Consider the following 14,356-nt stretch of genomic DNA (forward strand, 5'->3'; position numbering starts at 1 on the left):
CTGAGCTGGCTCGGTTCCTTGGCAACATCCTGAGGAATCCAGCCATCCAGCCGCTGCACACTGGCTCCCTTCCTTTCCCCTCCCACCCGCCTGCCTGCCTGCCGGGCTGGAGGCGGAGGCAGAGGCAGCAAGCCCCATTATAAAAAGCCATTAAAAAAAGCGACAGAGCTCAGGCAGCGAGGGGACGGCACTTAGCTCAGACGCCGGCCCCGGCATCTCTCCCGGCCCTGCCCGGACCCCCGCCTGGACCTCTGCCTGCCCGCCCTCGGCCATGGCTCCTCCACCCCTCTCGTGGCTGCTCCGCGTGGCTGCCCTCTGCCATCTGACCATGCTGCTGGCCGGTGAGTGGGCTGGACTCCTGCATGAGCTGGTGGGGGAGCCGCCGGCCCCCCTTCTGCCCCTCAGGCCTGATACCAGGGCCCCCAGACCCCACCTGGGTAAGGTCCACAGCAACCCCTTCCAAAGGGTGTGGTGGAGGGGGCTGGGCTCCTCCCTGACCCCAGATTCGGGGCTGCCCCTCCCGCTAGAAAGATTTCCCGTCTCCAGAGACAGCCCGCCTGGCCCAGTGAGCGAGGTGGCCACTGCTTGGCAACGCAAAGAGGTGGTGTGGGTGGCACGAGGGTGCCAGGCACAGAGGGGTGTTGCGGGAGGCGGACAGGGAAGGCTGAGGAGGTTCATGCGGGGCAACAGGGTGGGAGGCCCTGGCTGACAGTGGGCTGGGTCTCCCCTCCGGGGTTAATGTTAACCTGAAACCCTGACTGGGAGTCTCAGGTCACAGTTAGGGTTTTCTCCTGTCCTGATTTCGAGTAGGGGACCCAGGACTAGTAGAGATCAAGGTCATTGCAGATCATGGATTGCGCTTGTTGCTGTTGCTCTGGTCTGTAGCCCCAGTCCCTCTGCCTGTATCTCGACCATGCCACCATCCTCTTCCCCCAAGCATAGCTCAGAAAGTGCTTTCACCTCCGGATACTGGCTCTCTGGAGCCCAGGACCTGGTAGGGCATCATGTATCCATTCCACCGGCATGATTAAGATGGAGGCCCAGGGAGGTCTGGAAACTGGCCCGAGGATGCAGAGCCAGCAACTAGGGCAGGAGAGAGCCTGGCTGCATGCTTACCATCTGTGTGGGCCACGTAGCCTCCGAGAACTGTTTGAGCCAGACCATCTGGCACGCTGAGACTCAGAGAGGCTAGGAGCCTGCCTTGGGGCACACAGCAAGTCTGGGAGGATGAAAATGGTCTCAAGCTTCCAGGACACCCCCATGGAACACACTGCCTTTGAGTCTCTCTATGTGGGGAAAACCAACCAGCAGGCCAGGGAGCAGGTGGGTTGGGGGGGGGGGCAGCAGGGGCCAAGGGCTGCTGGCCTCCTGCTTTGCGGGCTTGAACCCCGAGGCCAGAGGTGTTTGGAGATAGTGAGCACTAAAAGACGGGGAGTCAGACGGAGGTCGCTTTGCCATAGCCATGACCCTGAGCCGTGTCTTGCCTTCTTTGGTCCCCGGGACTGCATCTTTTAACACAGCTGTTGCCTCTGGCGCCGTGGGGCTCCAAAGCCTGGGAAGGCATCTTGGGAGTGGGGGGAGGAGGGTTACTTACAGGAAGCCTGGCGGTGGGTGCAGGGGGAACGGTTCCTATGCCAAGATGAAAAAGGGATGGTGTTGGCGTGGGGGCCCCTGGACACTCTGTTTATAGCCTGAGGCTTTAGGACATCAGGTTTCTGCCCTAATCTTGGTCACTGACTTTGCTGGAAGATAAACTATTTCAACCTTTCTGAGCTTCAGTTTTACCTTCTTCTCCTGGCACTTGGCCGGGCCCGCCTCGGAGGTTCTCACCCACACTGTCGTTTGTGGCTCTGAGAGACCCCCTGGGAGCCCCTGCAGGACGAGGGGGAGGTCCCCAAGCCAGAGAGGCCCAGGGTTGGGGGGGCTGGGGGTTTTTAGCTGGTGCAGGGCGGCTGCGTCAGTCCCCAAATGTGGGTTTGCGGGGCTGTGTCAGGCGGGAGGCTCCTCTGCTTTATATAACCAACCTGCAGAGAGAAGTCAGCGCAGAGAATTTTCTCCCGGAGCACTGACGCATTCACTCCTACTCAAGCCCCAGCAAGAAAGAGGGGAAAAAAATCTGTTTTAAGCTGCTGTAGTCTGCCCCCTGATTAGCGGTGGAGGCGGACAGGGAAGGCAGGGGAGGCTAACTTCAGAGCGTCACATCCAGGGCCTGTGGAATTGAAATAAAAATTCCTCTATGCCTTCGTTGGTTACAATTTTATGTGTCACAAAGCGCTTCCTTGTGCCTTTTGTTCATTCATTGAACAAATAGTTAGTGGACGTCAGCTACGTGCCAGGACTGTTGCAGGGGCTGTGGCCACATCAGTGGGTAACAGTGCCCAAGATCCCAGACCTCGAGTGCTGAGCACCACCTGGGGAAGACAAGAGGATACAAAACATAAATTAGCAAATGATTTGGTCTGTTAGAAAAACAGGCTGTGATTTAAAAAAATATATGGAGAGGGGAGGGTAGCAGGGGGAGGTGTTGAGATTTTAAGGAGGGGTCAGGAAAGGCCCTGGGAGAAGGGGACGTTGAGGGAGGTGAGGGGAGACCCTTGTGGGTGTCACTAAGGCAGTGGCTCGCAGTGGGTGATCTGGCCCTCCAGGGGCATTTGGCAAATTTCTGGAGACATTTTGTTATTACAGATGTCCCGATTTTTGGTTGGGGGATGCTCAGACAGCTAGTGGGTAGAGGCCAGGGGTGCTGTTAGACATCCTGCAGTTCCCACGACAAAGAATTATCTGGTCCAAAATGTCAATGGTGTGGCTGTCGAGTAAACCCTACTCTAAGATATTTAGATATCTAAATATTAATATCTAGATATTAATAGATATCTAAATATTAAATATCCAGATATTTAAAAATCTTTATTTTCACAACCACCCTGTGAAACAGATATTATCATGTCCATTTTACAGGTAAGGGAACTGAGGCTCAGAGAGCCTAAGTGGCTTGTCCAGGGCACACATCTTAGCGATGGCTCAAGCCATCTCTCTATCACCTTGCCGAGAGACCCAGAACATTCTCGTCTTTTCCTGCCTGTAAGCCTCTTAGCAGTCCTTGAGGTCCAGCCTAAAGGATACCTCTTCCAAGAAGCCTCCGCTGATTACTTGCAGTGGGAAGTGGTCTCTCCCTTGTGCAAATCTCAGCACATTTGGGGGTATGTTCTGGAACATGGTGTTTCTACCTGATATTTAAGGCTGTTTAGAATAGTGGGATGTCTAGAGGCTGGGAGGAAAACAAGATTTGCCACTAAGCAGCTGTATGGCTTTGGGCAAGTCGCTTAACCTCTCTGATTTTCAGCTTCTGCATCAGTAAAGTCGGGATAACAACACTCTCTTTGCAGGGGCATCAGGGATTAATGAGAGCAGATGTGTGTGCTAAGCGCATAGTCCAGCACAGAGTAGGTGCTCAACTAAAATAAGCCCTGGGACTTTGTGGGCCCGTCTTGGCTGCCCTTCAAGCTGAGAGCTTCTGAGGGTAGAGACAGGCCTCCATCTCACTGTGCCTCACAGCACCCAGCACAGGGAAGAGGGGGCATCAGCATTTGTTGGTTGACTGAGTAAACACTGCAAGCTGATGGTGTTTATTGGGATTGAGATGTTCTCTCGAAGCTCAGCAGCAGCACCAATGGGAGAAAGAGCTCAGGGTTACGGACAAGAGAGCCTGGGTCTTTGTAGATACTCACAGGCAATTCCAACCAATGTTGGCTGAATCCAGAAAGGGATGGATGGATGGATGGATGGATGGATGGATGGATGGATGGATGGATGAATGTGGATAGATGGATGGATGTGGATGGATGGATGGATGGATGGATGGATGGATGGATGGATGGATGGCAGATGGAGAGGTAGGTGCAGGGATAAGTAGAATGCGACATTTCACTCGGTGAATATTTGTTGCGTATCCACTTTGTGCTGGGAAGCACTGTGACACCAAGACTGAGAAGGTCCCTGCCTTCCTGAAATTCACATGACAGTAAATGGCTGGCTGGAGGCATTATTTCCAATTACAGAAAAGAAAACTCCAGAGAAGAACCCCCCCCTCAGGTTAGTTACATAGCCCTTCCCCATGCAGAACCAAGAACAGAGCCTGGCCGAGGGTATGTAGGCACCATGGCAGAGGGTGGGTGGCAGAGGCAGCCACAGGCTGCCTTTGTGGCTCTTTAAAGCCCTGCACGTGAGCAGTGGCCTTCCCCACCTGAGACATGGAGTCAAGAGGGCAGACTGACCATACCTAGCCCATCCCTCCTGCCCGCTGGCAGCCTCCCCCTGGCTCCAGGTGGCCTAGGACCCCTGCCAGGCCAATCCAGGGTGCAGCTTCCTGGCTCTATTCAGCAGGGCCTGGGGAGGGTGCAGCTGAGTCATTCCAAAGTCCCCCCGGGGGAGAAGGCAGGTGAAAGGCAGCAAGGTAACTTTCACATCCTGCTTTCTCAGAGAGAAGGGCACCCTGTGACTCAGGGCCCAGCCCCTCGAGAACTTCCTGCCCACCCCGGGAGCTGCTAGTGCTGCCCCTTGATGGCTCAGGCCAGCTCCGCCCTGCAGGCCCTGAACCCCCCTTCCACAGTCGGGGTGGGCTGAGGCTAAAAAGAAACGGTGGGAAAGAAGGTGGCACATTCTAGAAGGTGTGTGTGTGCATGCGCGCTTGCTCCTGTATTTGGGAAGGCAGAACATGTTTGCACGTCTACATCCATGTAAATACTTGTGCATGAGCAGTAAGGATCAGCTGGGGCCTCCCGGACCCTGACCGGCTGGAGAAGATCATTCAGCTCACTGGACTCCATGGCCCTGGAAGTCCTGGCCTCTAGAATTTTGCAAAACCCTCTGGGGTCTTGCTTCTGCCGCCTGTGACCTTGATCCAGAGCTGAAACTCAAGCTCTTCCTTATTTTTTGCATACCCTTCTTGAGCGGACACCAAGCAGAATAAATTTTGCTGGAGATTTTAGGGGAAGGGAAAAGCGATGCAAACTTCAAATGTTTATATGGAATATTTGGGTTCTCAGGGCACCTGGGTGGTTAAGCGTCCGACTCTTGATTTTGGCTCAGGTCCTGATCTCAGGGTTGTGAGATCGAGCCACTCGTCAGGCTCAGTGGGGCGTCTGCTTGAGATTCTCTGCCTCTCCCCCTGCTTGTGTGCTCTCTCTCTCACATGTGCTCTCTCTCTCAAATAAATAAATAAATCTTAAAAAAAATATTTGGGTTCTCAACTGTTGAGTCACCCCCATCCTGTCCTGGGGTTTCTCTCTGGCTCCGTGCCATCAACAGGCCCCATAGCCATCCCACTCTGCCCTCCACCCCTTGCACAACCCCTATCTCCACCCCTCCTCCTTACTCCTGCTCCCCTAACTTGCCCAGGAGACTCCAAATGGCCCCCTCTGTTCCCCTCAGCAACTGCGGCCAGACTCATCGGCAGAACAAAGGATCCCCCACTCAGCGGGCCCCACCCCGGCCTCCTTGGAGGGCGGCTGTACTTCCACGCTTAATGCTTTGTATTTGTTCCATGGGTCTGAGCATATGAACCTTTATGTGGTCTTGTGTGGGGTCTGTATGTGCTGTTCTGTTTGTTGGCATGTGTGGGTATGTGTGGATGTGTCATAGGGTGGGCCCGTGACGTGTGTCTCCGAGGTCGTGGACACCACGAATATGGATCAGCCTGACAGGGAGGAATGGGGCGTGCATGTAGTGGGTGGCGGGTTGGGGGGCGATAGTTGAGCAGGTGACCTGCTGGCGTAAAGGGAGGGTGGGGGTTGCACAGAGCCATGGGCCTGGGAGGAGAGCCCGTTCCCTCACTTGCTGGCTGTGTGACCTCAGGCAGACCCTTGCTGCTCTCAGACTCGTCCTCCCTTCTGTACAACTGACCGACAACAACTTGAGTTTAAAAATTAAACCCTTGCGTCTTACCAGGCAGTAGGAGCTTCATAAGTAAGAATTCATTTTCATTAATTTTTATAACATCCCTGTGAGGTAGATGCTATCATTGTCCCTGTTGTACAGGTGGGGAAACTGAGGCATAGAGAGGTTTTTTTTTTTTTTTGGGGGGGGGGCGGGGCTGAGGTCAAGGGCCCTGAGGACCCAGGGTGTGCAGGGCAGCGGCTGCGGCTTGGCCAGTGTCGCTGGCACGAGCTGGCCTGGGACTGGGAAGCCGGGTGCCCCCGGACAGTCCTGCTGACTGGGGGCCTCTGTGGGCTCAGGACAGCACCTCGGTGTGAAGAAGTGCAACGTCACGTGCAGCAGGATGACCTCGGAGATCCCCGTGGCCTTCCTAGCCCACTACCAGCGAAATCAAGAGTCCTGCGGGAAGCCTGCCATCATGTAGGTACCGGCCCCTCGGCCTCTGCGAATCCCCGTCCACGTCCTTGTTCCTCCTCTGGCCTCCTGCCCGGGGCCTCTGCAGGTTGCTCCTCCTGCTCCTGGCCTCCTGGCCCTTCGCTGACCTTAATATCTGCACCCGAGGGTAAAGGTTGGGAGCAGCTTCCTGAAAGGCCTGAGGCCTGGGGCAGCCACTGCGGGTGGTGTGTATTAGGGGGCACTTGAACCTGCTGGATTTCTTGGGGACGTCCAGCACGCTGGTCTCGGGGCACAGGCTCCAGACTCCACCCGATATGGTGCAGATCCTGGCTTCACCGCTTGCAAGGGTGGGGGGGCCCTGCTGACATTGCCTACCCTCTGGGCCTTAGTTTCCTTATCTGTAAAATGGGTAGTTGGGAGGATGACTGGGGATAATGCAAGTAAGCAGCTTGGCAGGGTGCCCGGAAACTGTTGCAATAGGAAAGGCAGGGACTATTATTCACACTTGACAGTGGAGGAAACAGGGTCCCCGTGAGACTTTGGGCCAGTCTAGAGACTGGCCTTTGGGCCTGGCATCAGGAAACGGCTGGCAGGTTCTCGAAGTATAGGGCTCATGGAAAAGACGTCGTGTGCTTCATTCCACCGACTATGCCAGCTGCTAAGAGGAGCAAGGGGGCTACTGCCTGACCTCTCCTCTCACCCGTCGAGGCTTGCTTTCCCCAAACTCCCCCACATATTTGCTTCTGTTTTCTAGGTAAAGAGGAAGTGGGAAGCCCCAGGGAGGGGGCCATGGCCCTGGGCTGCACCTCGCCTCTGGGGGCCTGAAGGGTTATGCTTGCTTCCTGCGCTTCTCAGGCTTCCCCAGGGAACCAGAGCCATGCACGTTCACTTGACCTCTCTGAGCCTCGGTTTTCTCATCTGTAAAATGGGGATGGTCGCGGTAGCCAGCTCTCGGGTTGGGAGGGAGGTTTAAACAGGCAAAATGGCTAGCACCGCGGCGTGGAGCAGGAGCTCCTGTCAGCTCTGAGCTGTGCTCTCGGCCGTGAGCCAGCCACACGCAGCTTCGGAGGAAGCTCGAGATTTGGATGCACTCGGGGCCCCACTGGGAGCCCCAGACATGTGGCTGTAGCTACTCAGTGAGCTTTCGGCCTGAGGACGCACACTAGGAGGGGGAGGTCCAGAGGGCAGCCTGTAATGCAGCGAGCGGAGGAAGAGGACATCTGAGTCCGCTCCTTCCAGAGAAAGGCCCCGCCCCAGAGCTCAGCAGTCACACACCTGGCAGCAGGGCACACGGGTGCGCGCTCCCCCCAGTCAGGAGACACAGCCCAAGTCCCTGCCTTCATGGTGAAGACATTATTATTAACATCGTTATCATTTTCGGCTGTTACTCTGAGCCAGGTGCTTTACATACTTTTCATTTTTTCTTTTTTTGTAATAACACCAAAGTGGGGTGACCAGCTTGCCCCAGTTTTCCGGGACTTTCACAAAAAGTCCTGTATCTTGAGGACCCCCCTCAGTCCCAGCTCTTCTGGGGAGGTTGGTCACCCTGCAGAAGGTAGGTATGCTCTCTCGATTTCCCAGGTGAGGACGCGGAAGTCCCAGGAGTCAAGCGGCCCGAGCTCATCAGCTCGCAGCTCCCAGCTAGTAAGGGGTGGGAGCAGGGTTTCCAGCTGGGTCTAGTCACCGGCAGAGCGTCTATGCGGTGCTTCCACTCCACATGGCATCCGGGCATCACTGGGTCCCTGTTTTCCTTCCTTGTAGCTTGAGAACAAAAAAGAACAGAACCTTCTGTGCTGATCCAAAGGAGCAATGGGTTCAGAAAGCCATAGAACATCTGAAAAACCAGACTGCTGTTCAGACTCAAAATGGCGGCACGTTCGAGATGCTAATCGGTGGGGGTGATCCCAGGACCACCCCGGCCACCAGGGGAACGGACAGGCCTGCGGTCACAGAGCCCAAATCCACCCAGGAAAACAGTGGCCCGGAGGCACAGAGGACCTTGGAGACTTCCCCGGAGCTGCCAACGGGAGTGGCTGATTCCTGGGGGACTGGGTTCCCCTCCACTCCCAAGGCTCCGGATGGAGGAGCGCCAGCTGGATCCCAGAAAACTGAGTTTTTCAACGCTGCTGCCCTCACCACCGCAACGTCCTGGCAGAGTTCTGCTGCCTACGAACCCTGGTCAGGCCTCTGGACTGCGGGAAAGGCCTCTGAGGCCCTGCCCACCCAGGCCTCCCCCACCCAGGCCCCCTCCACCCAGGCCCCCTCCACCCAGACCCCCTCCACCCAGGCCCCCCCCACCCAGGCCCCCTCTACCCAGACCCTCTCTACCCAGGCCCCCCCTACCCACGCCCCCACCATTTCACACACAGCCTCAGAAAAGAGTGTTGGCCCTGAAGGCCAGCCTATGTGGGTCACGGGAGACGATCTCACGCCAGAGAACTCTCTAGGGCCTGAGGAGACCGGTCCCGTTTCGGCTCACACGGATGCTTTCGGGGGGCCTGAAGGCACGCCCCATCTCTCCACGGTCCCTGTCTCCTCTCAGAGGGTCCCCAGCAGGGAGCCAGCGGCCTCAGGCAGCTGGAGCTCCAAGTCGGAGGAGCCCATCCATGCCACCGTGGACCCCCAGAGGCTGGGTGTCCTCATCACTCCTGTCCCCGACTCGCACGCAGCTACCCGGAGGCAGGCGGTAGGGCTGTTGGCCTTCCTTGGCCTCCTCTTCTGCCTGGGGGTGGCCATGTTTGCCTACCAGAGCCTCCAGGGCTGCCCCCGCAAGCTGGCGGGGGACATGGTGGAGGGGCTTCGCTACGTCCCCCGGAGCTGCGGCAGCAACTCCTATGTCCTGGTGCCGGTGTGACTGCCCCCCTGCCTCCGGTTGTTCTACTCAGACAGCTGCCTGGGGTCCCCTGTCCTCACACCCACCCTCACCCAAGGGCCGGGCCTGACCTGAGCTGGGATGATTAGAGCGAGGAGGCGGGACCTTCCACACGCCACGGCTCCCGGCTCCCCGGGGATGCCCCAGGAGGCCACTCTTGACCACTGTTGACCCCCTGGGGACAGAAGTGGTAGCCTCTGCAACTCACCCCAATGTCCCCAAGTCAGGAAACTTCCGCTGCTGGCTGGTGAGAGGTTCCCTTTGACACAGTCCCAGACCCGATGAACAATTATTTATTGGAAAACGCCCAGCCCCTCTGGTTCACATCCCCAGGTGGTATCACGGTCACCCCATCTCACGAATGAGCCTCAGGCCAGGCCCCTCCTGCCCGCTCCCTCAGACCTCATCGTGTCTCTTGGTCCCGCTGCAGTCGCCAGTCACCCCGGCCACCTGCGGTGCTATCTCCCCCGTCCCCTGTACAGAGCCCACACCCAGCCGGGGACCTGTCTTTACTTGCATGAGCCTAGTGTTGTTCCCTGGGGCTGTTCCCAGGAAGGCGCTGCCCGCCGTTAGGCATTGTGGGAAGGGGACATGAAGTGATCCAGTGGCTTGGACTGTTTTCTTTTCCTCAGTGGATGTCATGCAGTGGAGGAACCTCGACTGTGGGTGTGAAGGTCGGGGTTCTCATCCCAGGTCCACCACCAACCCAACAAGGCATTCGTACCTCTGGTTTTCCGTCTGTGGAAGGAAAGAGACTTGGCAAATGTGTGACAATAACCTGTACCCTGACGGGCATCACTCATTGATCCAGAGACCCCTTTGCCCAAACCCGGGGTGTAGCCTCATAACAGAACACCTTAGCCCGCCCTCAGCCATCGGGGAGCCTGGCACTTCGGTGGGCCCTGTGTGTCTGGTGGGGGGGGGGGTGCTGTGCAAGGACGGGGTCTGAAAGCACAGGTCCTGCTCCGTGGGAGGGAATCAGCTCTGTGCGCCCCCTGAGTGGGGACTGGGGTGGGTGCTTGAGGGGCAGGCCTGTGTCTGCATTGGAGACCAGCCCTCCCAGTGTCCACCAAGCTCGCAGGGATGTGGAGACAGCCCAAGAGACGTGGGACAGGCTGAGGAGGAGGGGAGTTCCCACAGGCTCCCGGGAAGGCTGAGGTGCTCAGGGAAAGGAACCTGGGTGTGGGGAGCCTGCTGGAAGCAGCCCTATGCCCGTGTCAGGGACTCAGGCCCGGTGTTTGCCGTTTCTTTCCTGCGGCCTGGCTTCCCCTCCCCCATCTCTCGCTCCCTAAAAACACTGCTGTCCCCATTCCAGGATCTTCCCTCACCTTCCTGCCAGCCAGGGCCAGGGATTTCCAGGACATTTGCCATGAGATCAGAATCCACCGTTGAAACCTGAGGTTTCATGTTTACCTCTGAAAGAGACTCCGTCCTGTCGGGAGGGAAGTTGTGGGCACCAAGTCAGGGGTTCCCTTTTTGGCTGCTGGCCTCACCCCTCAGGGTCCCTGGTGGCAGCTCCCCACCTTCCTCTGAGGGTCCCCGTGGGTGACCCTTGCCCTCCTGGGGAGCCCCCACGGGCCAGTGTGGGTGACACTCTACTTGGCAGGTAGATGCTCAGAGGAAGTGGACACAGCTCTGGTCCACAGAGGGGGCAGCCATGGAGTCCAGCCACGGAGTCCACCCGGCCCTCCTGCACCCCTGCTGGGCATGACCTGGGATGTTGGGGCCTCACTCGGGTGGGGGGCACTCTGACGGCTCAGAGTGGGGGCAGCCCGTCTGAATGCACTTTTTTGGGCTCCTCCAGGCTGGTGGGAGAGCCTTCAAGGAGTGGGGGCCCCATGCTGGGGCTCCCCTACTTTTGTGAGGAGGCACCTGGGAGCAGCTAGTCCCCCTTCCACGGATTTGATTAGTTCCCCCCAGCAGGACACGGACAAGGACAATTGGGGGGGAACTCTGGAAGGAGTGGGCTGATCCTTTCGCTTTTCCAACCCTATCACCAATGTCTGTGCCATTTTGTATTTTACTAATAAAATGGAAAAGTCTTGTGAATCAATGACGTAGCTTTCGTAGGACAGGCTCAGCTACCGGAGACTCAGGGGTATTGAACCAGGGAGGGGCCGAGAATCTCTGGGTCCAGCCTGCCTGGGGCAGAGGGGCAGGCACTTTTACGGTCAGCAGGAGAAGCAGCACTGGGGGTGGAGGGTTTGAGCCCCTGGCCTGGCTCTGTTCTGCCCAGCTGTGTGACACTGGGCAGGGCCTTTACCTCTCTGAGCCCGTATAAAATCAGATGTGAGATTTCTCCTAGTGGCTCCCATCCCTGGCAGGAATCAGAATCCCGTATGAAGCCACCCCTGCCCTTCCCCGTGCCTACTAAGCCACCAGCTCAGGGGCCTTAGTATCACCATTAGTGATCTGATGACCCATGGGAGCAAACTGGGCCACATTTTCCTCTTGGCTGCCTTGACTCACTGCTGGTCCAGATAAAGATCAAAGAGGGATTATTTCTCAAGGGACTTGGGCGTTCATAGATATGACCCAAACACAAACCTCCTGGTGGTCCCTAAGCCCTCAAGTGTCCCAGGGTGGCATCCTAAGAGCCACTATGTACAGTTGTGCAGGTTGGGGACTGCACCAGGTGCCACAGGCCAAGTCCAGCCTCTTATTACACAGTATTTCATGGATCCTAAGGTGAGCATTTTTCCACATTGTGCTATCTTTGGAATTGGGATTTGTCTGACAATCAATGGCTTGTCATAGTTTGATAGACAGATCTTGTTTTCTTTACTAGTAGTTTATTAAATATCAGAATGTCTCACAACTAATGGCATTTTAGATCTGACGTCAACACGGGGTTTTTAAAAATCAGAGGCAGTATTTAAAAATCAGGAAATTATACACACGAACCCACTCTTCCGTGACTGGGAAGTCTGGCCCACATACCGCTAGGTGTGTGACCCACAGTCTGGCAGGGGGTGGGCGGGCCCCAAGCAGTGGCTGCCTCAGGAGATGGGGCCAGGCCAGGGTGAGACCCCCCGTCCTCCAGCATCCCCTCCACCCCCTCGTGCTCCCGGAGCCTGTGCCACGTCAGGCGCCATTTATGATTGCCCTTCTCTCGTTTGTCTTAGAGCAAGGATATTTTTGTCCCAGCCCGAGTCTCCACCAAACGGAGGACAAGGAAAAACAGATCACGACGGGCACACGACTGCACTCCTACCCTGCTGGCTTCCTCCTTCATTTTACTACCTGCCAAACCCGATAGACACGTGGAGGTTGAGGTTCCTGCGGGAGTCTGAGTTTGCTGTCCCTGCACAAGCTGCAAATTCTAGTACTTCCCCCGCAGCGAGCCACAGCTCTCCCTGTGCCCCCTCCAACCCATTTCCTCCTGCTGTTGCTCATTCCCACCCCCAACGAGGAGCTCAGAGACAAGGTCGCAGGCCTCCAGCCTCTCCCCGAACCCCCTCCTTCTGGCAACACGGAACACCAGCAGAGGCTTTGCAAGGAAACTTTGTGTCCCTGCTCTGTCTGGTTTTTAATCACACCCTCAGGTAAGGTTTACACTCCTCATGCTTCCCAAGAGGATAGTCAGTGGGAGAAACCTGTATTCAGGCTCCGGCCAGAGCAGTTCCCCGGGATCCTGGAGTGTTCTGCGTTCTCTCACTTACAGAGAGCTGCACTCCAGCCCAGGCGTGCCCGGATTCGCGCAGAGTTTGCTGGAGACTCGGATATCTCCGACTGGGCTGTCAGGTCTCTGAGCCGTCGTCAGCCATCAGCACCATCGGCGGATAATAATAGCCAAGGCTTATTTAATGTTTACCACGTGCCCGGCAGTGCGCTAAGTTCTTTGCCTAGAACGACCCCATCGTACCAGTGGGGAAAGTAAGGCTCTCAAAGCTCACGTGATTTGCCCAGGGTCACACAGCACGTAAGCAGCAGAGACAGGATGTGACCTGGAGTCTTTCTCCAGCCCTGGAATCTTAGCCACCGTTTCTGAAAGTAGGAGCCACAGATCATCTTAAAAGTATAGATGCCCGATCCCACTTTAGAGCTGCTGGATCCAGGCTCTAGGGGTGGGAGGGCTCGGGGTCTGCACCTTCAGCTGCTGTCCCCGCCCCCACCCCACTCCTTCCTCTCCCACCTGCTCTCCTTTGCCCTGCACTGCCCTCCAAATGACAAATTTGGCACCTAGCCAAAGTTTTGAGCCCCCCCTTCCCCCCTGCCCCTGCAGCCCTGCCCCCACACCAGGCCAGCCCACTCCATACCCCCCAAGGCTCGGGTTACCTATAGGCTCCTCACTCTGTCCTTTCTTTGCCACAAGTCCCTTTCCCTCCCCTGTGCCCTCTGTACATTCCCCAAATGGGTGAGGCCAGGCAGAAAAACAAAGAAATGAATGGCTGGGAATTTCCAGGGTGAGGCTCTGGGAGCTGCTTGTGTGTGTGCGTGTGTGTGTGTGTGTGTGTGTGTGTGTGTTTGTGTGTGCATGCCCTGCTGTTTGTATGTGTGCAAGAGCTCAGGGGACCACTCGTGCCCCATTCAGTTTTGCTTAGTCATGTGCTTTCCTGGAGAGAGAATCTTTCAGCTTTGGGATTTAAGAAAAGATGTGGCGCCAGGCTGACTTGCTCAAACTGACTGCAAACTTCAGGGGTTGGACCCATGGGAAATCTTGATCTCCCTGAGCTGGAGGAAGAGATGCCCTCTCTTAAATTCAAGGGATCTCTCGCCCCTTTCAAAGGACAGAGTAGAATTATTTGCAATGAGCATCTCTTTGGGTTTTTTTGTTTTGTTGTTGTTGTTTTTTTTTTTTTTTAAACCAATACAGGAGCAGAATACAGCATAGAGATTTCTGGCTGTGTGACTTTGGGCAAGTTGCTTAACCTCTCTGGGCCTCAGTTTTTGCCATTGTTCATAGTGAGCTCTCGGTAGAACCTATGATCATGCAGTAGATGTTTCCAAAGGGTTTGAAACATCCTATTTCTATTCTGTGTTATCGGATACCCAAGCAAGACTGTGGAGTTAGAAGATATCTATAAAGAAATGCAGTCTTCTTGGTTTTCAGGAAAGTAGGGTGAAGAAATGTTACGGTGCCAGCAAGCAGATAAGAATAATTTGTAATTTGCATAATTTTCCCCCTAAACTAATAGATGCCATTTGAGGTGA

At 56.1% G+C, this 14,356-nt stretch overlaps 1 protein-coding gene across 2 annotated transcripts; it reads left to right on the forward strand.

Moving 5' to 3' along the window:
- Positions 1–82: 82 nt before the first annotated feature.
- On the forward strand, positions 83–11,255 carry CX3CL1 (C-X3-C motif chemokine ligand 1). 2 transcript variants are annotated; one of them, XM_087870458.1, is made up of 3 exons: positions 83–437; positions 6,234–6,354; positions 8,092–11,255. In XM_087870458.1, the coding sequence occupies exons 1-3, from the start codon at positions 272–274 to the stop codon at positions 9,182–9,184; spliced, it is 1,380 nt and encodes a 459-aa protein (XP_087726584.1). In that variant the 5' UTR covers positions 83–271; the 3' UTR covers positions 9,185–11,255. The 2 variants fall into 2 exon arrangements, with proteins under 2 accessions (XP_087726584.1, XP_045662813.2); XM_045806857.2 differs by having other exon boundaries at positions 85–341.
- The last annotated feature ends 3,101 nt before the right edge of the window (positions 11,256–14,356 follow it).

This window comes from Ursus americanus, chromosome 21 (assembly GCF_024610735.1).
Source record: "Ursus americanus isolate L20-20 chromosome 21, mUrsAme1.1.p, whole genome shotgun sequence".
Lineage (NCBI taxonomy): Eukaryota > Metazoa > Chordata > Mammalia > Carnivora > Ursidae > Ursus > Ursus americanus.

Excerpts from the sequence above, each read along its gene's own strand:
- CX3CL1 (XM_087870458.1), top strand. The coding sequence starts at position 272 with ATGGCTCCTCCACCCCTCTCGTGGCTGCTCCGCGTGGCTGCCCTCTGC. Across the intron at positions 438-6,233 it reads GGCCCCCAGACCCCACCTGG|GACAGCACCTCGGTGTGAAG; the intron begins GTAAGGTCCACA and ends CTGTGGGCTCAG. Across the intron at positions 6,355-8,091 it reads TGCGGGAAGCCTGCCATCAT|CTTGAGAACAAAAAAGAACA; the intron begins GTAGGTACCGGC and ends CCTTCCTTGTAG.